The sequence below is a fragment of the Solanum verrucosum genome, unplaced genomic scaffold (genome assembly GCF_900185275.1).
Source record: "Solanum verrucosum unplaced genomic scaffold, falcon-dt-bn FXZP01000307.1, whole genome shotgun sequence".
Taxonomy (NCBI): Eukaryota; Viridiplantae; Streptophyta; class Magnoliopsida; order Solanales; family Solanaceae; genus Solanum; species Solanum verrucosum.
Genome location: NW_026020264.1, coordinates 835,786 through 856,167, shown reverse-complemented (window position 1 = coordinate 856,167; position 20,382 = coordinate 835,786). Strand labels below are relative to the sequence as shown.

General features: G+C 35.7%; 4 protein-coding genes across 5 annotated transcripts in view; 2 read left to right on the top strand and 2 right to left on the bottom strand.

Annotated features, from left to right (window-relative positions):
* The window catches only part of LOC125833719 (citrate synthase, mitochondrial), a 346,970-nt gene that overhangs the window by 293,405 nt on the left and 33,183 nt on the right, over positions 1 to 20,382 (bottom strand). The gene's annotated exons all lie outside the window — the stretch shown is intronic.
* Positions 714 to 4,316, bottom strand: LOC125833732 (uncharacterized). The gene is made up of 7 exons (XM_049512919.1): positions 4,087 to 4,316; positions 3,336 to 3,508; positions 3,207 to 3,259; positions 2,118 to 2,238; positions 1,866 to 1,988; positions 1,204 to 1,372; positions 714 to 1,078 (listed from the first exon to the last, which is right to left on the bottom strand). Exons 1-7 carry the CDS (start codon positions 4,234 to 4,236, stop codon positions 893 to 895), a joined length of 975 nt encoding a protein of 324 aa, XP_049368876.1. The 5' UTR covers positions 4,237 to 4,316; the 3' UTR covers positions 714 to 892.
* LOC125833736 (2-methoxy-6-polyprenyl-1,4-benzoquinol methylase, mitochondrial) lies at positions 4,746 to 12,536 on the top strand. Its single transcript, XM_049512924.1, has 8 exons — positions 4,746 to 4,914; positions 5,866 to 5,992; positions 6,099 to 6,160; positions 7,320 to 7,478; positions 7,620 to 7,764; positions 10,121 to 10,192; positions 11,153 to 11,261; positions 12,011 to 12,536. Exons 1-8 carry the CDS (start codon positions 4,812 to 4,814, stop codon positions 12,110 to 12,112), a joined length of 879 nt encoding a protein of 292 aa, XP_049368881.1. The 5' UTR covers positions 4,746 to 4,811; the 3' UTR covers positions 12,113 to 12,536.
* Positions 13,383 to 18,866, top strand: LOC125833733 (uncharacterized). Its single transcript, XM_049512920.1, has 8 exons — positions 13,383 to 13,661; positions 14,375 to 14,431; positions 14,584 to 14,659; positions 16,245 to 16,324; positions 16,483 to 16,532; positions 16,608 to 16,692; positions 16,813 to 16,911; positions 18,304 to 18,866. The coding sequence occupies exons 1-8, from the start codon at positions 13,395 to 13,397 to the stop codon at positions 18,529 to 18,531; spliced, it is 942 nt and encodes a 313-aa protein (XP_049368877.1). The 5' UTR covers positions 13,383 to 13,394; the 3' UTR covers positions 18,532 to 18,866.

Sequence of the window (20,382 nt, the reverse complement as noted above, 5' to 3'; positions counted from 1 at the left end):
GAAAAAGTATAATTGGTTCTACCCTGAAGATAGATCTATTTCTTTGGTAGCATGTGTTGTCAAAATGTGACGTAATGTGGCTTAGTGGTCAATAAAGTTGTGAACATGCTGGTGAATGAGTAAACATATTACTCTTATCTAAGGGGTTATTTGGTTGGGAACAAGTTATCCCAGAATTTGTGTGTATTAGTTGCAACTTGCATTTAACAAGTACGGTTACTTCACCTGACGGTGTCCAATATGTACTCATACTACACTTGCTGCACTTTTTGTCATATACTGATATATTTGTGGTAGTTGTGTCCGTGAGCAGGTGTAGATTTCAGCTTGAGCTGCCACACTAGATTTACAGATCAGGAGTTATAAAACTAGAGCTGCATGTCTTATGAGTTTGCACTCTCATATTCCTTTTTGGTCCTGTGGATTATGTGCTCTTAAAGCACACAAAATTCTTTTATATTGCTCATTCTAGTTATATTTACTTGCTGGTTTAGTGCTATTTATTGTGATCTAAAGGTTAGGACTCCTAGAAGTTCAAGCTAGAAAATAAGTAAGATGCTCCTTTTCCAGCTTCATTACTATTTTTACTTGTATTATAGTACAAGTAGCTGCCATTGGATCATACAAACCGCGCAAAAATCTGGAATGCGAGTCCTTAAATCCTATTCCTGATTAAGAATATATGAGAGACAAAACAATGAGCATAGGGGATCTCATAATACTCATGAAGAAGATTTCATTAATTGGCTCAGATGTGACATTTTTATGAACAATGTTTTCCATTTGCCACAAAGAATAAGGCAAATTTGCCCAATATTTACCATGGAACTACACAGTCGCCCTTCCCCAGATCTTGCTAATGAGGAATGATTTCACCAGGCTGTCTTTTAAACTATACAAGCAGGTGTCGAATCCATTGTTCGACAACAGCAGGAGAACCATACCATGGTCTTGTAGCATCATCAGAACCAACAGGTGAATGGTAAACTCCTTCCAGAGTGACATTAAGTGCACCTTTCAGATGCGCTGAAACTTCTGGTACAACTCCATCACCCCAGACATCTGCCTGGCCACAAACCTGGTAAATTTTTCAGAAGAAAGAGTAATTAGGTAACAGATATTTGCTCATGAATAACTCGATGTAAACTAAATAAAGATTGGTAATTTGAGCATTATTGCACTCAAGAGCGCTTATGTATAAACCTGCTTGTAGCCTTGACCAACAAAACGTGTACGAAAAGGGGTGCCTGTTTCAGTCTCTGCATTTGTGTTGCTTACAGCAGCAACCTCTGACATTGGCTGTTCAGCACCGTCCACGAATTCAGAGTTGTATGTTGAACTTGAATCAAAGAAACGCGACCCTTGAATATACCTAGACAAGTGAAATCCATTTGGTTTTACTCAGCAAGGATTTAAGGTAAGAAATAATTTCTAATCCAGCAAAGGATGATTTCTTCTCATCTGCCTAAACCTTGATAGGCACAGACAAGAAAAGGTTTAGATAGTTTTAGCTTGGACTGAATTATTAACAACCCCGTTAAGTAGATCTTAGGTGCAGTCTGTATGGTGATACTCAAATTTAACAGATCAAGCAGGAAGCAATTCCTCTAGCAAGTTAGTACTTGTTCCCACGGCTGTTTGGTGTTTCATTGTTCTTAGTTAAAATGCATGCACTACTATATAGGAACAATGTCAGACAGTTCACTTCCATAATCAGACAGTTAAGTAGCTTCAACAATCCCTTTCACTATCATTGAGCATTGAACAAACTAAATGAAATGATGTGTCATCGCAGTGAAAACAGCGTTCACAAGAAGCACTAGAAATTAAGCACATGAATAAAACACCAAAATTTTGATAATTACCTCCCTGCTATACATACATATCTAAGTTCTGGAGAATAGACAGCTTTTGCGCAATTCTTTTCAACGTAATACAACAGGCCTCTTGTCTGATCAATTACACCTGGCAAACCTTTAGGTGGTGGCCTAATGAAACCAAATATCATTGTTAGGCTTATACAAATCAATCACCATAAGAAATACCATCTATTAAATGTGTAGTAAAATAGTTGCATAAAGAATAGCTATACAATAGATGAATAAATCTATACATACAGGTGGGGGGTTCCTAGAGTCAGTAACAAGGAAAAGTCTGAGGAGCCAAATTCCTGCAAATAGACACGTGCGAGCCACCCTCCAGCTGAATGCCCAATAATAGATAAAGTTCCACTCCCACCTACAACAAATGTGGCCTGATTATGGGACTGCAACATATCCTGTTGAGTAAAGAGGACTGTGTAGGTCAATCAAGATTGAAGGTCATATTTATAAAATTTGTAAAAGAAAGCACCAACATTTAATTGTAGCTATCGGAAGTGCTAAGACAACACACTGCAATCCTAGGAAGATGAAGTAAAAGAAAGAAGGATGTGGCAATCTGGTTAACCACAATCGTATATATGTTTTGGGACTTGCAGCTACCTAGAATGAGTAGATACTAGATAGGACAGAGAATAAAGCCTTGTGTTCAATTTCAGAGCAAATTTAGACAAGTAAAAGACTCCAAACATGAATTTTGGTCAGCTCATAATCAAGTGGGAGAACATTAGATATTGGATCAATATTGATGCAATGAGGCCAGATGAAGAAGACTGACGTCTACTAAAATGAAGGGGAGTAAATGACGAAGACTAAAGAAAAATTTGGTCTAAGTTATGATCAAGCAGGAGAATACTTCTATCTAGACAACTGAAATGCCAGAATACATATCATGTTTAGCCATGATGTACTATACTAGATAAATAAAATAACAAGACCATAACCAGTCTACAAGAAAGACCAAGTTTTGAATATTAATTGCAGTTAGACAGTCAAATGACTTACGTGACCATATCCCCATGTTATTTGGACTGCGTGAAAATGTGCAGCCTAACAAACAGGGGCAACAAGGAATTAAAGATTTACTTGGACTACAATGGGTGATGCTAGAAACGCTTTGCAAACAAGAAGGTCTGTCAAGGCATTTGGGACCGGAAAGGAAAGTGGATCCATGTGAAAATAGATAAGGAAAAGTACAGAAAGAAAGTAAGAACCAGCAGAAACTTGTGTGTGTTTTCTTGCGCGTGACAGAGAGAGAGCAACAGTGAAACATATTAAAAGAAAATTCTAAGATCAATAGTAGTGAAAGTAAACTAATTGGAGAACCTTGAGCCAATTCTTTTGCTTCACTGACGGCTTCATCAATTCTTTTGAGGTACCTGGCCAATTTTTTTAATTAATATATAAGAACATAGCTTGATAGCTGCTAAGCACAAAAAATTGTAACATTGTTACCAGTCAAGCACTGGTCGAGGCTGGAGAGTGCCACGCCAATAATTTGTGTCCAACAAACCAGCAGCATTCCTAAGCCAATCAATTCTTGAAACTTTTGCTATTGCTGTTGGTACTCCATATCCTTTCAGTATGAGAGCCAGCTTCTCATAGTCATTTGAATTGTTCCCTAAACCCTGCAGAAGTTTATAAATGATAAACTCAATTAGTATCCATACCACAAAAATGATAACGGTATATTATTAAAAGTAACTTAACCTTAAGAATTACTACATCAACTCTGTCATTTAAGATTTTTGCATACACCTCAAAAAAAGACATCTAATATAGGCATAGCCCTAATGATAATCACTCAAGAGTACAGTTGTCCAAACAAATTTTATCTCTATCTTTGATGCCTCACTTATTTGATACTCCGCCAATTAGAGAAGCAAGGGTGAATTCGAAAGAAATGTGACAATTTTTTCTTATTTTCTAAAATGTCAAATTTTTTTAAACAAATTTAGTTTGCCAAAACGACTAATATGTAGGACCGAAGTAATATTATAAATTCATTGGTTTGGTGCAAAGACAAAGACTTTAATTGGAAACTACATTAAAAAACCAATCTTTACTCAAAAGTTGGAGTTCCTGTAACTATGGAACTCAATTTTACCAAGAAACTGGGATAGGAGCAATAACATTGAAATTCGCGGGGAGGACATGAACATATAGACAAAAGGGTGAGAATGAGAATGAAGAATGAAATGCAAACCGGAAGAATAACAGCAGGACGAATGGCGGTTGCAGTAGTTGTTGTGAAGGAAGATTCAGCTTGAGAAGAAATGGCAGAGCAGCAGCTGAATTTGTTTGGTGATGAAATAGTGGTGCATGGTGACAGCCATGCTACTACACTCATAGCCATTTCCCCCCACTCCACTTGCCTTCTCCATCCCGCAAACTTTAACCAACTATTCTATTTTATTTGTGGTGCTCATATTCCCACGACTCTTTCTTGCTTTGTCTGTCATAAAAATACATGCTACACTAGTATAATCTGAGTTTAACTTTGTGTTCCACAGAAAATCACACCATCAACTTGAAGTAACTTGCAACAATATAAGCGACTCGATTATAACACCACTAAATCAATAATTTAGACCCAATTTATGTGTTCGGTACTATGTACTAATTTTTAATTATAATTTGTACCTATGACCAAAAGAAAGATACGACCCACACAAATATGATCCACTCAATTAGAATCATTTGTGATATAAAAAATAAAAAGAAAGAAGTAGAAAACCCAGATTTAACGGTAATTTTTTCGGGAAAATAAACAGAACCCAAGCCCGCTGGTCCTTATACCCGAACCCGACCCGATTTATATTTGAAGCGGCAACAACTTCTATTTTCTTCGTGCTTCTTTTTTGCCTTCATTGATTCTTCAATTTCTTGTTTTCTTGTTCAAAAGGATATAGGATTTTTTTTGGATCAGTAATGGCGACTTTGGTTCGATCAGTTGCTCGTAGTTTGAGGAGAAAGAACTTATCTTCAATGTATTGCCCCGCCTCTACATTGCAGTCACATGCCACCAGTTTTGGTCAGTTTTATTCTTCTTGTGCATCAAGAAACCATTTTTTTTGTTCAGTCTACATGTACTATGGTTTGCTTATTGTTGAATTTTGTGTATGCATATTTACATTTTGTATTATTTTGTGTTTATGAGGATTACATATTTGTTTTTTCAAATGAACTGCGCAAGATTGCTTTCACAATGGAAGGAATACAATTTAGCTTTGCTGTGTTTTTATTGAGAAGCTGAATTTTTTGGCATGATGGTTATTGAATTTACAATTGGTAAACTTGTTGTGATACCTAAGAGAACATGATTTTATCCTTGTTGCTTGTGCTTCCTAAAAGAAAACAAGTTTCTTTTTGAAGTAGTAATTTGAATGTATTGTTTTAAAAAGCTCTCTTTTCTTCCATTCTTCTTTTTCAACATTTTGGTCTGTGGACATTAGTTTTGCAGCTGGCTGCTGTGAGTTAGCTGAATTCCTGAGGGTGATGACCAATTTCTTTGGTATATTACTTACCGTTTCACTTATAGGAAACACATGTATATGGATGGTAAATCATTTTTACTGACAATTCTTGCATTAAGAAGTTGGATAGCAAAAAATGTTTTCTTTTTTACCATTATTATTGAATAGATGCAAACATTGAACTATTCGAAACACAAGGCACAAATACAACACAAAATTAAAATAAATAGGAATGGAACTATGGAAGAAGGTGAGCCTCCTTATTGCTACCCCTCAAGGAGATGATGCAAAATAAAGTGACTGATGACTGTATGGAAGGCGGGTAGTCCACCTCCCTATGTCCCCGCTAATGATGAAGGGGGTATCAGGTTATGGGGTTATGTTGCATACACAAACTTTTCAATCTTTACATTGGCTGATTGAAACAAATTTCATTTCGATATTACCTTATTTGAGATTTATATTTGTGTTATATGGTATAGTTAGGAATTTCATGGTTTGCATTCCAGGTTTTAAGGACGTAGCAGAAGAAGAAAAGAGTAAGATGGTTGGGAATGTCTTTACCAGTGTTGCTTCAAACTATGATCTCATGAATGATCTAATGAGTTGTGGACTTCATCGTTTGTGGAAGGACAGGTTAGATCCTACCTGAAAGACATTAAAAAGTATCACAGTTGAAATGGAAACTACTTCCTGATTATATCCTTGTTATCTTCACTTCTTGTCTCAATTTTCATGTCAGATTGGTTTCGAAGTTGAATCCGTTTCCAGGAATGAAGCATCTTGATGTGGCTGGTGGAACAGGTGATGTTTTTGACATTGAACATTGATCCTGCTATGTGATTATGTAAAGCATGGATTAAAAGAAGGAAAGCACCATTGATTGGCAATGTTGCTTGCTCAGATTCTTCAAACATGCCACGGGGTGCATTTTGGATCCTCCAAAAGTAGTGCATTTTTGGAGGATCCAACATGGGGTAGCAACATTTTGAAGAAGTCCGAGCTACACAGTTGATAAGTGAGATGAGAGCAGAAAAATGCTTTTAGCAGATCTGAAGCAGGATCTAGAAGTGATAATATTCCTTTGAAAATTTCTATTTTAATGTCCAGTGGAGGAGTGTAATGCAATAAAAACCTCTTCCAAGCTTTGCTTCTTCAGCTAATAAATCTAGCTAGAATTTCTTGTCTTATGGCAGTAAATAGCAGAATTATAAAATTTGAACCCTGGACCTATTTGTCCATTTTTCCAATTAGCTCAACCTGAATTAAGTACATGGTATAATGTTTCAGGAGGTCTTTCTTTTATGTGCTACTTATATTTCTCTCTTATCTTTTTCATCTAGTTGGTCTCTAATATTCTTTGGGGGTGGGAAGGGGTGGGTTGGGGGAGGGAGAGATAAGGCTTATAAGCAATCAAAGCCAAAAAAGTTCATGTATTTGGAACTTCGTTATCAATGACTGAACTTGTGATTGGTGGGTCATTTGGAAGGGAAGGAGCAATAGAGTTTCTGTGAACAAGGAAAACTCTATGCTTAACACCGAAAACAATTGTATATGTTTACTTAGGCTTTGGTGCAACATGGATCCACTAGATATATATGATAGTTTGACATTGTTGACTTTATTAGCTCAGTACACAACTTGTAATGTCACATCTTTTCGGTTATAACTCTTCCAGTTTGTTACACTTCACCCATTAAAAATAACTGAAATTGTGATTGGCTAAACTGCATTGATTTGCATTCGAGCATTCAGCTACGTGAAATACACACTGGTATGCTCTAAATGATTGGATTTAGAATTTTATTGGTTTCTGTATGGTCTTATCCCTCTTTTGTCTTGAATGCAGAGTGTAAAAATATTCTTGCCTGTTTTACTTTCAGTATGTTCTCTTCGTGGTAGTGATTATTTATTTTTGTATTTTCTTCAATCCACTTGAGTGAAAAACTTCCTAATTTTACAGGGGATGTTGCTTTCAGGATCCTTGAAAATATAAAAAATGTCAAACGCAGAGCTATGCAAGATGTTCTTGATGATGACCTGATTGAAGAAACTAGAATTTATGTATGTGACATCAATCCAAACATGTTGGGTGTGGGTAAGAAGAGGGCCGAAGAGAGAGGTAAACGCCTCTAATTTTTTGCTTTGTCTTGTTTGCATTCCGTGGATAATTGGATGTCAATTTGGGATTTCTGGTAGAGAAAATTGAAGTGAATAAATAATGCATCTCTGTTGTTGGACATCTTTTTTTAACAATATGCAGGTTTTGGACTGGAGAAGTCTCTCGATTGGGTAGAGGGAGATGCAGAAGCCTTGAGCTTTGAAGACAACTCAATGGATGGTTACACAATTGCTTTTGGTATCAGGAATGTTACACACATAGAGAAAGTTCTTGCAGAAGCATATAGGTAATATTTTTTCCTGGATGTGATTAAAAGGATTGAGGAAGGGATAATTTCATAATTTGGTTGATTTGATAAGATCAAATGAGTGCTCATGAGTCTTCACTATACATCATTATAAGCTAATAATGTTTGTGTGGAGTATCTTTTTTTTCCGCTTTCTCTTCTTATAAGTGTATAGAATGGAATGTCACCAATGATTCATGTAGTCAGTGTCAATCTTGTTAAGGTTAAAGCATAGTTCATTGGTTGAGTGATCATATCTGAGTGTGTGCTAGTAAAAGATGCTATGCTAGTTTCAAATGTCTTAAAACAATTGTGTTGACAATATGGAAGGATATGCCCTCTAAACACCTTTGATTCCTTTCTACTTCATCAAAAAAATAAACACCTTTGATTCCTTTCTTTCCAAAGAGTCCACTATATGCATGCATGTATTTATTTATTTTTGAAACTGGTAAGGTTGAATTCTTCAGCATTAAGGGTATGCTGGCTACCTCCAAAAAGGGATAATTACAGATTTCCTATCAAATCTATAATCTGATCTTATATCATCTATACAAAGTTGTTTACACCAAAAAAGTAGAGATACTATACAATTCCATTTAACTTTGTGGATGGAATTGGATCTATCTTCAAAACATCTTCCATTTCTTTCTTTCCAGACTGACCACCATAAAGATGATGGTATTAGCATTAGCAGGTATATTGACCTCGAAACATCTTTAACACTAATTCAAACACCCTTAGCATCTTTAATGAATAGAATAGCATCCTTTCTCCTAGAACAATGAGCCTAAATATATGTATCGCATCTAACTAATGCCTATAAATAGTCATGCTTGTAGTCATCATGTCTTAAATTCATCAATGTATCCTCTTCGCTTCTCTTAACTGTATTTCTTTGTTTTCTGTTTGGAGCAATATGCAAATGTTGAGGCCATGATTGACCTTAATAGCTTTTTACGTAACGTGTAAGATCTTCTTTTGAGGAACTTTGACGTACGTTACAGCAGATTCTTAATGATGGTGCTTATATAAAATTTTACCTTTATCAAAAAGAAAGCTTCTACCATTTTGTTAGGCTTATGTAGTTTCACCTTCCGGCATATGGCCTTATGCTGCTTGTGCAGACAAAGTTTCGTATGCTTTCTTTCTTTTCGATGACCTATTGGGTGGCAACATACCTCTTCCTGTGATCATTCTTGTGGTACCGTGTCTCTTCTGACAATCGCTACAACCGGATTGTGCCTCTTTGACCCACTTTGGTGGCATTTGCTTCTTTGCGGCGACCACTTTGACGGTTCATGCCTCTTTCAGGCAATTGCTCGTGTGTCAAAGCGCCTCTTTCCAGTGATTGTTCCGCTGTGCCGTTCTTTCTGATCTCGAGACACCTTTTTCTGACAATTTCCAGTGGCGCTGTATTTATTTCCAGTGATTATTCTAGAGGCACCATTCGTTTTGGTGACCTCTCTAATGGCAAGTGCATCCTTTCCATCCATCATTCTGGCAATAACTTATAGAGATTCCGGTGGCAGAGCTTTTCTGGTGACTTTCCATCAAGATTTTGTAGTAATGTTTGCTTTCAATGTTTTCAAAATAAGCAAGTTCTAGTTGTTATTTTTCCCTTTGAGTTTGAGGGAGTGTGGTAGAATGTTAGACAATTAAATTCTTAAGTTGGATATTGTTGTTTCTTCCACTAGACAAATATCATAGGTATATTGTGGCTAACACATCTTGCATTTGTAAATTGTTCCACATTGGAGAAATAACATAGATGTATTGTGGTTAACACATCATAAGTTTGTAAATCATTCCACATTGGACAAATAACAAAGTTGTAATGTGCCTTGACAAGAACTGGGGTGAACCGAAGTTTGAAAGAGTCAAATCAGGTAACAATTTGCTAGATTTTGTCTCCTCCGGCTTTGGCAGTTCATGGTGGTATATAAAGATGGAGACAGTTTGTTTCCTCTAGCTTAGCAGTTAATGTAGGGGCCTTATAAAAGTCAAGATATCAGAGTGTAGAAAATCCCCCCCCCCCCCTTTCACATTGGAGGTCACAGGACTTTGATAGGTCCAGTAATTCGTTATTATACTATATGGTAATCGTTGCTTTTATATGTGCACTTTTAATAGTTTGATAAACTTCTGATGCAAAAGCGAATCTCAAGGATTTTTGTTTTTTGTTTTTTTACCATCTCTTGGAGTGCTGTTGCATAGGATTTTAAATGTACTCGTGTGAGTGCTTGGCAAAATTTTATATGGTTGATTGCCGTGATCACAATACCCTTTTTTCTTATCTCAAGCATTGATCAAGTGGTCAATATGTTAAACATGATGGTTTTGGTTTGCTTGTCAGGGTGCTTAAAAGGGGAGGAAGGTTTCTTTGCCTTGAACTAAGCCACGTTGATATCCCGGTTTATAAGGACTTGTAAGTTTTCTTGTCATAGGATGGATGGCCTTTATAACTTCAGTTATTTATTACTCCCCCTGTTTCAATTTGTTTGGCCTATTTTGACTAGGCATGGAGTTTAAGAAAACAAAAAGGACTTTTGAATCTCGTGGTCTTAAAATGCCCTTTAATCATGTGGCCTTAAACATGCCATGTGGAAAATTGGAATTAAAGAGTTGCTAAAAAGGGGGAAGAATCAATTATTTTTAAGCGACTAAAAAGAAAAGTAGGTCAAACAAATTGAAACGGATGGAGTAATTATTATCACCATGCAATTGTTCAGCACAATGATAAGAGGTCCATGAATATTGTTTGACCTACTCAGTTATATATTCAACTTTGTCCCTCTTTTGCCTTCTTTATTTGGATAAGTTGTAACTGTGCTCCAAAGATTATCACTTTTAATGGTGTTGCCCAGGACAGCTTAATGGGATTCCTTTGTTTACCAAATACATACCGAATATGAGGGAAAGGAAAAGAAAATAAAGCATTCCCTCAGGCCTAATTTGAAGTTCAAATAGCTATGTACTCTGAGTTTCTTTTTAATGGATGCTGCTTTATATACAAGAACTTTTGCAGCTTGGAACGACCTGGTGGAACTTAGACAATCAATAGAGTGTTCTTGCTCAAGTGAAACTGAAGTCTGCATATATTGTGATATTTTATATCGAATTTGAAAGATCTAATCCTTGCTCATAAGATCAATACTTAGATAACATGATTAGCAACAGTTCTTCTCTATGTCAATGGATTAAAAATCAGGTGTGCATGAACTTTGTTTGTACTATGCGAATCACTTCTGTAATATATGCTGGTTTTCCTTGGGTTTGGTTAGTCAAAATTTGAGATTTGTGATTCATTACGTATGATAGCGCTTGTACGAGTTTTCTCCTGCAGATTTCAAATTTTCATTTTCTTTTTCCCCCTCTTTTTTTTCAGGTATGATGTCTACTCATTCTCAGTCATCCCAGCAGTTGGTGAGCTAGTGACAGGTGATCGAGAGTCTTATCAGTACTTGGTTGAGAGCGTCCGCCGTTTCCCTCCACAGGTATTAAGTGTGTAACTTTCTTTCATTCGTTGCAGCATCAGATAATTTGTTCACCATAATTGCACCATGGTGAATCCCAGCTAATGACCATTTCCTGGGGATCGTTAAATATCACGGATTTAAGAACTCGTATGCATATCTTTTGCTTTTTGTGTACTTTTTCTTTCCAGTACGGTGAGATTGTAGTTCTTGTGATCATGGATGGATGCCTTTTCTAAACAAAAGTTAAATTCTTAAAAGGCTCTTGTAATGAAATGAAAAAGTATGATCAGCACTTCACCTGCAACAATAGGAAAATTTCATAGGTTGGATAACTTTAATTTCCTTCTCTGTTACTACTTCCCTTTGTCCTATTGTTCCTTTTAATTTTAAATCTAAATATTCTGCATAGGATAGATAAGGTCATCTAAAGGGTGTGTGTGTGTGTGTGTGTTTATAAAGGAATTGGGAGATTCCAACCATTGCCTTAAGGTTCTGGCATTGGATGATTTTCACAGATTCTTTCATATGATATCAAAGCCAACCTTGGGTAATTTTGTTTCACAGTGGCATTCAAAATCATAGGTAAACTCCAAAAATTGGGTTCCCCTTGAGTTATAGGATGTCCTACATCAGATGTATAAAGGATAGTATCTAAAGGTTTTGAATCAGTGCTTTAAAATTTTTGAGTTGGTTTTTTAGGAACTTCACCCTTTATTCATCGACACACTTCAGCTTTTTTACTACTTTTTGCTTTTAATTGTATGCAGGAACAATTTGCAAAAATGATTGCAGAAGCTGGATTTCAAAAGGTAGAATACGAGAACCTTGTTGGTGGAGTTGTCGCAATCCATTCAGGGGTGAAGTTCTAGAGTTCTTCTCAAAGTTAATGTGGGACTGATGGTTTTTGGCCTCTATGATACCAGGAAGATCTCACGAAGAAATAGTTTAAGGTTCACAATGATACGACTTAGCCACATAGACGCAAATTTAGAAAGATGGTATTCAATGTATTCTATGTTTCTGGAATGGCTATGTTTTAAATTTCCTGAGAGCAGCATGGCCTTTCTCATGAACTGTTTCAAAGAATAAAGTAGGCTTACAACAGTATTACATTAAGTTGCAAGTTTGTGACTTCATAGGAGTAATTTTCTTCTGTCTGAAACCAGTTTCATTAAGTAGAAATGAAGCTCAGTTATGAATAAGTTGCTGCTGAAGTCAACAATACTCTGTGTTTTAGCTTGATTGGTAAACTTAAACACAATTTGTACTTGAGTTTACAATGAAAAATATGTTTGTTATTCAGGTGGGAACTAGATATAATTTTCTCTGTTACTGTTGTTCTTTTGTCTTAACAAAAATCTTCATACTTGCTCATTTCTTCTTTTTCATTTCATCTCGTCGTGAAAGAAATAATGAAAAGGAAATTGGAGATCAAAGCACGTTCATTGTTGCATGTATAGCTTTCTAGAGTAGAGACTTAGCTCATGAAACTATCGGATACCACAGCTTCTCTACAACAACAAAAAAGAAAAGCAAGGCAAACTACAAACTTTTGTGAATACCAAAAAGTGCATTTTCAATCAAGCAAAACTACATCTTAAGTGGAGCCATTTTTAACTTGCATTAGTCTCTCTTTTATCAATCTGTTAATTATATTTAAAAACATTAGTTCCTACAAACTCTTCCCTAATTCCCTTTGCTTTTTCTTTTGAATGATATCCTCTAATTCTTTTGGTTCCCATAAAAAGTAAAGGTAAAATCGTTAGGCAAAATAGAGTAAATTATCCAAGTTGAAAGGAAGTAAAGCAAAAGTTAAAGGACAGTATAACTTTCACACATTTTTGATGAGCTTGGAAATAATCTTTTTATACCACAACCATACTCATAACGATCGGACATGAATAACTTCTTATTATTCTATCTAGTGCGTTTTAATGTCTATTTGCTCTTTGATATTTTGATATCGCATTTTTATTATAACTTTGCTTCAAATAACTTCTCTTTTAAACCACCTCTATTCTGTAGTTTAGTTTTTCAACACTATCCTCGTGATTAAACTAAATATGTTATTGTTGTATTTATTTTTATTTTTACATATCTATCTCTCCAACCTTATATATAGGGGAAATAGTGTTTTCAGGGGCGGTAGCCATGGCTTACTCCTTGTACTCCGCCATACCCAAAAAACCTCTGAACTCAATCTTCATTTCCTCTCCCAATTTCATCTTCAGTACTGTTAACAAACACATCCCTTGTGTAACTCCATCAAATTTTCCCTGTCTTGGAGGGTATTGTACTTGGGTATCGGCTGTTTCATCTTCTGTAGCTGAGACAGAGGAACACTTAAACCGTCACGCAAGTCCTGGAATTGTAGCCAAAGAATATGCTGACCTTAATCTCCCTGAAAGATTTTCTGAGGTTTGAGAAATTTTTTAAAGACTTCATTTTTATAACTTTTTCAAGTCCAATGTACTACTATGCTGAGTTTTCCTGTACGATTGGCTACTAATTTTGCTAAATATTGGGTCAAATGCAGCTACTAAGAATTCATTGAGGGCTTGTTTGTTGTGAAGGATAAGGGATAACTAATTCCGAGATTAATTTTAGGATGAGTTTATCCCATGTTTGGTTGGGATGAAATCATCAGATAACTGGGATTAGTTATCCTGAGATTGTAGTGTTATTTTTATCCCACATTGAGGGTGGAATAACAGTTCCGGGATAACTAATTCTGGGATAACTTGTTCTCCAACCAAACGAGCCCTAGCAGTATAATCTATATATATACTGACAATATAATGAGTTTTTACTGGGTGTAGTTTTAACCTAGGATAGCATGTTAGTTACCATTTTTATAGGGTTACTAATTGATGCTTCTTGTACAAATTTATTTGTAATTACATTATCCTAGGATAGAATTGTTTTCATCATTTTTTCTGATACTGTTGTCACATAATTACTGCCAAAAGTTGGTGAACTTGAGCTATTGAGGAAGTTGTTTATTTGGAGTAAATTTCAGAATTTAATGAGGAGAAGGTAAAAATGATGGGTTGAGAAAATTGTATCTAAATGATCTTCGTTGCAATATGTGTGTGCATTTTTATACTCACTTTCATCAAATGATGTAATAGGATGTTGGCAATCTTCGAATAAGGCAGCATGTCAATCCTCTGCGACGTGGTCTCATGGTATACATTATGGCTATTTATATATGTAAAGCTTCTCCCTTCCTATTACCTCAGCTATAATTTCTGAAACTTTACTTTAGAAAGAAAAAATCAGGATGGAATAGAACTCAAATGATTTCTTTTTGTTTTGTTGTATAATTTATCATGAGAAGATTCCTGCAGAAGCACCAAACTGGAAGGAGGTGTTCGAGGATGCAACATTGCCTCTGATGGTGGATATTGGGAGTGGTAGGAACCTGTTTGCCTTTTGATTTCTTTACCGTTTTATTTCTTCTTATAGTTTAGTTGTTTTAATTTACATGTTTTCCATTAAAGATCTAGTAGTTTAGTATGGTCCATCACTTATCTGTGAAAAAACTTGCTTCAAACTGCATGAAAGTAGTTGGTTATACAAATAGAATAGCAATTTGTGCCAAAACCTTAAAGGTCGTAAGGTGTTACTTTCACCCCTCATTACCACATATCAGATAAAAACCTTTTTACTTACGGACCAATTTAAAAAGTCACCCAATTCCAAAAGTTCAACAATTAGCTGTTTGCAAACGAAATTGGATAAAAAAATTACCCTTCATTTACTACACATCGCTTCCCATTTCTTTTTTCTTTTTTTTTTTATGACAAGGGAAACCCGCAGCCGCTACCCTTTGGGTGCACACAGGGTAAAACCCTCGCTCCTATGCAATAGCTCGCAAACCACATAGGAGAGGTAACCCGCACTAGGCAAGCTTGGTGCGACGAGCTCGACCCAGAAGGCAAACCCCTTGCTTTTGCTGGCAAGGGGTTTCGAACTTGAGACCTCCAACATGGAAGTCCCAAAGCTCAAACCACTGGGCCACCCCGAAGGGTATCACTTCCCATTTATTTTCTTCAGAAAACACTATATCTGAAGAAAGTTGACGGCAAGACGTAGTTTTCTGTAGAAAATAAACAACGTGAAGCGATATGTAGTAAATGAAGGGTGATTGTTTTATCCGATTTCCTTTGTAATCAGCTAAATGTCTTTACTAGTTGAACTTTTTGAATAGGGTGTCTTTTTAAAATTGGTCCGTAAGTAAAAATGTCTTATCTGATATGTAGTAAGTAACACCGATATCCTTTGTAACAGCTAAAAGTCTTTACTTGTTACACTTTTGGAATAGGGTCACTTGTAAATGATGTTGATGTCATTCTGAACTTCTTAGAACCCCTGCATAGGTAAAGGGATTCAGTCCAATGTTTCTTAGACAATAGTAGGATTTGCTTGGTGCCACATATCATTAAACCTTTAGTTTTTTTTCTTAAGACAAAATTTACACTTACCACTACACAGGCATACAAGTCTTTAACCAGAATAAGAAGTCTTGACAAATACCAAACCTAATGTAGGTGTAACCACAACAATGAAGCATTAATTCCAGCTGGTTGGTATCGACTATATGGATCCTTTACTTCCATTTTATTATGTTCTTTAGCCAAAATCTACAAGGACTCTATTTTAGGCCTTTTTAGACAATTTCTCCCTTTTATTACCTTCAATCATCTTGCACCTACATACTAGTCTATCTCGAGGTCTATGTACCATCTGAAACAACCTTCATGTTATCCTTTATGTGTTCTATTTGCAGCCATCTGTCAGTAAAATCTGTTTTAAATTTTGTCCAATCTCATATGGTCACATTTGTGGATATTAGAGATCCAACATTCACTCCCATATGATATTGTTAGTCTTTCAATTTATCTCACATATTTTCTATTTTTTTCTCTTCCCTTGAGCCTTTAGATACCGCTATTCTATGTTCTTGTGATTTCTTAGATCTTAGAAAGGAGATTGCAGGTAGTGGGAGATTTCTTATGTGGCTTGCTAAGAGAAATTCTTCATCCATGAATTATCTAGGATTGGAAATTCGGCCTAAGGTATGTCGACAGCAACTTTGTCTAGTAAAAAGCACTTTTATTCTGTTTAGATACTGCTATTTGTTCTCTCTTGGATTCTGAAACTACAATATTATGGGTTATCGAAAAAAGTGTAGTATTGTGGTACTTATGGTTGAGACTATCTTTTCCTTCTGCAGTTGGTCACACGGGCTGAGTACTGGATAAACGACCTGGGTCTAAAAAATGTGTAAGGCTTGGAAAAGTCCTGATAGTCCACTTAAAAAATGTTTATGAAAACCTGTTAATGTATATCTAAATGCAGACATTTCATCTCTACGAATGCCATGGTTTCCTTCCAACGACTTGTATCTACTTATCCTGGACCATTAATGCTAGTTTCAATCTTGGTGAGTTCCCTTTTATGCTGGAAGTATGCAGGAAAGGGTTTTCTTGTGCCAATTAACCTTTCTTGTATGCATGAATTTTGGTTGACATAAAGCTGAATAGTTAGTTCCTCATGTCTGCAGTGCCCAGATCCGCACTTCAAGAAAAAACATCATAAAAGAAGAGTGCTGCAGAAGCCTTTGGTTGATTCCATAGTGAATAATTTAGCACATGGTGGACAGGTACCTGCTCGGAGCTTCTAGAGTGTTGGATTAGCTGACTATTATTCTGTGTGCATAGATTACTTGATATGCATGTTGATGCTCTGTGCATTGTGCAGTTTGCCAACTTCTATTTGGCTTTTAGCGCCTGGTTTGAGGTATCATTAGGTAGTGCCATAGTGTTTGAACTTTTGAGTGAGTCAAACCTAACTTGTATAGTATAACTGTATGCATAACACTATTTGATCTTCTTAGGGGGAAAATGTATATGATCTGGCATCTGAGACTTCTTAGAATGTACTGACTCTGATTTCGATGCAGGTTGCATCTTGTCTATGATCTCACTTCCAAATATTTTTAGTCTTGCTCCCAGCTGATTGGATGTTTATCTAGCGCATGAGGCGCTCTTTTTATCAGTTGGACTAGTGATCTCCCCCCCCCCCCCCCCCCACCACAAAAAAAAAGAAAAAATAGGGAAAACTATGAGCTTTCATGTGTGCAGTAGTTATGTGGTTACGCATTTGTGGCTGCAGTGCATCAATCTTCTTTTCAGGAAAATAAAGAAAAGGGTTTAAGTAATTTCCTAATATGTGCAGTAGTTATGTGGTTACCAGTTGAAATTGAAGCATGGTCAATTGAGCTTTCATGTGTGCAGTAGTTATGTGGTTACGCATTTGTGGCTGCAGTGCATCAATCTTCTTTTCAGGAAAATAAAGAAGAGGGTTTAAGTAATTTCCTAATGTGTGCAGTAGTTATGTGGTTACCAGTTGAAATTGAAGCATGGTAATTGCCCAACTACGCAGTACGTATACATTAGTTCCAATTGGTATCAGGGACTGGACAAGGGAGAGTGAAGGGATATGCATCTTATGACTTGGATCCATGGTTGTTCAAAATAGATGATCCAAAACTTGTACCCAAGGTGTTAGCTCCAACTGTCTCAGATTCTTTTAGGCTTTGACCCTTCTCTCCAAACTTTTGATTTACTTTGCTTGACATCACCAAAATATCATGATGTCAATTCTCAGTGGTTTCAGTTGAAAAGTGTAACACAATGCTTTAACAGGTTATCCACCCTATATTATGGCTAAAATGGTCTACCGTTTCCTAACCTTCTTGGTAGACCCTAAAATAAGTCGGTTTTGATTTGAGAGCAGTGTACATGGAACAAAAGTGATTGTAAAGCCAGCTATTCGTCTGATTTAATAATATATAGGTTCCCTTCCTTTTTCTAAATAAAATTTAGCTTCTGGTTTGTTTCATAAATGTACTGCACATCCTTTCCATCTTATTATTCTATGTTAAGAAAACAATCCCCAACAATGAGCATGCACTTACAAATTCAGCTGAGCATCACATGCATAATCTTTTGTGTTTAATTGTTGCCTAAGCTTTCTAATCGATGGTTGATAGGTCTTTATACAATCTGATGTGCTCGATGTTGCGCTTGACATGAGAAATTATTTTGATGATGTACCTGATAAACTAGTCCATATAGATAGTGTTGACCCAAGTTTACCTTGTGATGGTGATGGATGGGTTTTGAACAACCCAATGGGGATAAGAACTGAAAGGGAGATTCATGCAGAATATGAAGGTTGCAAAATCTACAGAAGGGTTTACAAAAATGTTCAACACTAACTCTCTGGTTCATAACTTGCTGTTCTGGAGTTTAGGATAACACAATTTTGCTCTCAACTTTCTCCTGGCATTATTATGGGTCTTTGCAGTGCCCTTCAACACATCTATATTTGTACAAGTCATTCTAATGTCTCCCACAATGCAAAGTTAAAACCATGGAGCTTGAAGTTCAGCAGTTGATAGTCGAGCGAGTGGTTTGATGGCATAATGAAGCCCCTTCAAAAGGAGAGCATGTCACCTACATCTCTTACAATTAATTAGCTCTTTTTTCCCCTTTTCTTTTCATTTTTTCTTCGTTCGATCTTTGTAGTTTGTACCATGGAGTGTATTGTTTTTAGTTGGTAAACTAGACGTTTCTTGGCTAACTAGGCAAAGATGCTGGTTAATCTGTAACAGTTCGTGTTGTTCTCACGTACAAGAGGAACTAAACTATTAAGTGCATACAAGTTCAATTCTCTTGATTTCTTGGAAGGAGGAAAAATGGAGCTTTCAATGTAGGATATTCTAAGGCAGAGTCCGGAGCCAAAAGGGCAAAAAAAATTGCCAAAAATTCCAAAAGGGCACATCATATTTTTTTAAAACCAAAACGGCAAAATCGCTCTTGCCGGAGCGATTTTCCTCTGACACATATTAACGCCGTGTACTCCGTTAAAATAAAATCGCTGCCAAGACAGCGATTTTTGCCCAATTTTTTTTTCTTTTTTTTTTCACTAAAATCGTTGGCACAACATTGATTTTTTAACTCTAATTTTTTCCTCCACCTAATATCGCTGCTATGACAGCGTTTTCATAGAAAAAAAAATTGGCAGCTTTTTTGTAAAAACTTTTTTTTGGAAAATCGCTGCCCTGGCAGCGTTTTCCTTAATTATTTTTTTTCGAAAATCTTTTCTTAATTTTTTTTTTAAGTTTTATGAAAGAACAATATTTTAAAAAAAAATTGCTGACAGGGAGCCTGATTCCATTCAAAAATTTGGATTCGACGTAGAAATCATCAAAATGAGGCACGAACTTTAATCGGTGTCGAATTAGGCTGCCTTTTCAGCGATTTTTGTTAAAAAAATTATTTTTTAATAAAAACACTGCCTTGTTTTCAAAATGAAAAACGATTTTTTAAAAAAATTAAAATTGAAGAGAAACGAATTTAAAAAAAAAGAAAAAAATTTAACTAAAAAGCTGTCAAGGCAGCAATTTTCAGCCATTTGACAGTTTTTTTACAAAAAAAATATATTATATATCTTGAAATACGATTTTGGTGGAACTAGTTTTTTTTTTTTAAAAATCGCTACCTTGGCAGCGATTTTTGTAGAAATATTATTTTATTTTTTGAAATTTTTGTCAACTAGTCAACATCTAAATTTTTTTTTTTTTATGATATCGCTGCGTCAGAAGCGATATTTTTTTTTTAAAAAAAGTTAGAGGGGAATTTCGCCGCCCTGGCAGCGATTTCTTTTTTTTTAAAAAATGCTTCACTAAAATCGCTGCCAAGGCAGCGATTTCAAAAATTAGATGTTGACTACTTGATAGAAATTTTTTAAAAAATAAATCAAAAGAATTTTTTTAAAAAAAAAATAGTTCCACCAAAAGCACTACCAAGGCAACGATTTCTAAAAAAAAAAAAAAAATTCCACAAAATTTATAATAACGCTGCAACATCAGCAATTTAAAAAAAAAAATTAACGCCAAAAGAATAAAATAAATTTGCTTTTATAATAACGCTGTAATAGCAGTGATTTTAATTATATTTTTTTTAAAATCGCAAAAACGCTGCATTGGCAGCAATTTAAAAAAAAATAAAAATTTAGATATTGACTTGTTGACAGAAATTTCAAAAAATAAAATACAATAAAAGAA

Coding starts and splice junctions, on each gene's coding strand:
- LOC125833733 (XM_049512920.1), top strand. CDS start 13,395: ATGGCTTACTCCTTGTACTCCGCCATACCCAAAAAACCTCTGAACTCA. Junction 16,325..16,482: donor GATTGGAAATTCGGCCTAAG/GTATGTCGACAG, acceptor TTCCTTCTGCAG/TTGGTCACACGGGCTGAGTA. Junction 16,533..16,607: donor GACCTGGGTCTAAAAAATGT/GTAAGGCTTGGA, acceptor ATCTAAATGCAG/ACATTTCATCTCTACGAATG.
- LOC125833732 (XM_049512919.1), bottom strand. CDS start 4,236: ATGGCTATGAGTGTAGTAGCATGGCTGTCACCATGCACCACTATTTCA. Junction 2,239..3,206: donor AGCAAAAGAATTGGCTCAAG/GTTCTCCAATTA, acceptor CATTTGTTGTAG/GTGGGAGTGGAACTTTATCT. Junction 1,373..1,865: donor TATGTATGTATAGCAGGGAG/GTAATTATCAAA, acceptor TCACTTGTCTAG/GTATATTCAAGGGTCGCGTT.
- LOC125833736 (XM_049512924.1), top strand. CDS start 4,812: ATGGCGACTTTGGTTCGATCAGTTGCTCGTAGTTTGAGGAGAAAGAAC. Junction 5,993..6,098: donor CATCGTTTGTGGAAGGACAG/GTTAGATCCTAC, acceptor TTTTCATGTCAG/ATTGGTTTCGAAGTTGAATC. Junction 7,765..10,120: donor GTTCTTGCAGAAGCATATAG/GTAATATTTTTT, acceptor TTTGCTTGTCAG/GGTGCTTAAAAGGGGAGGAA.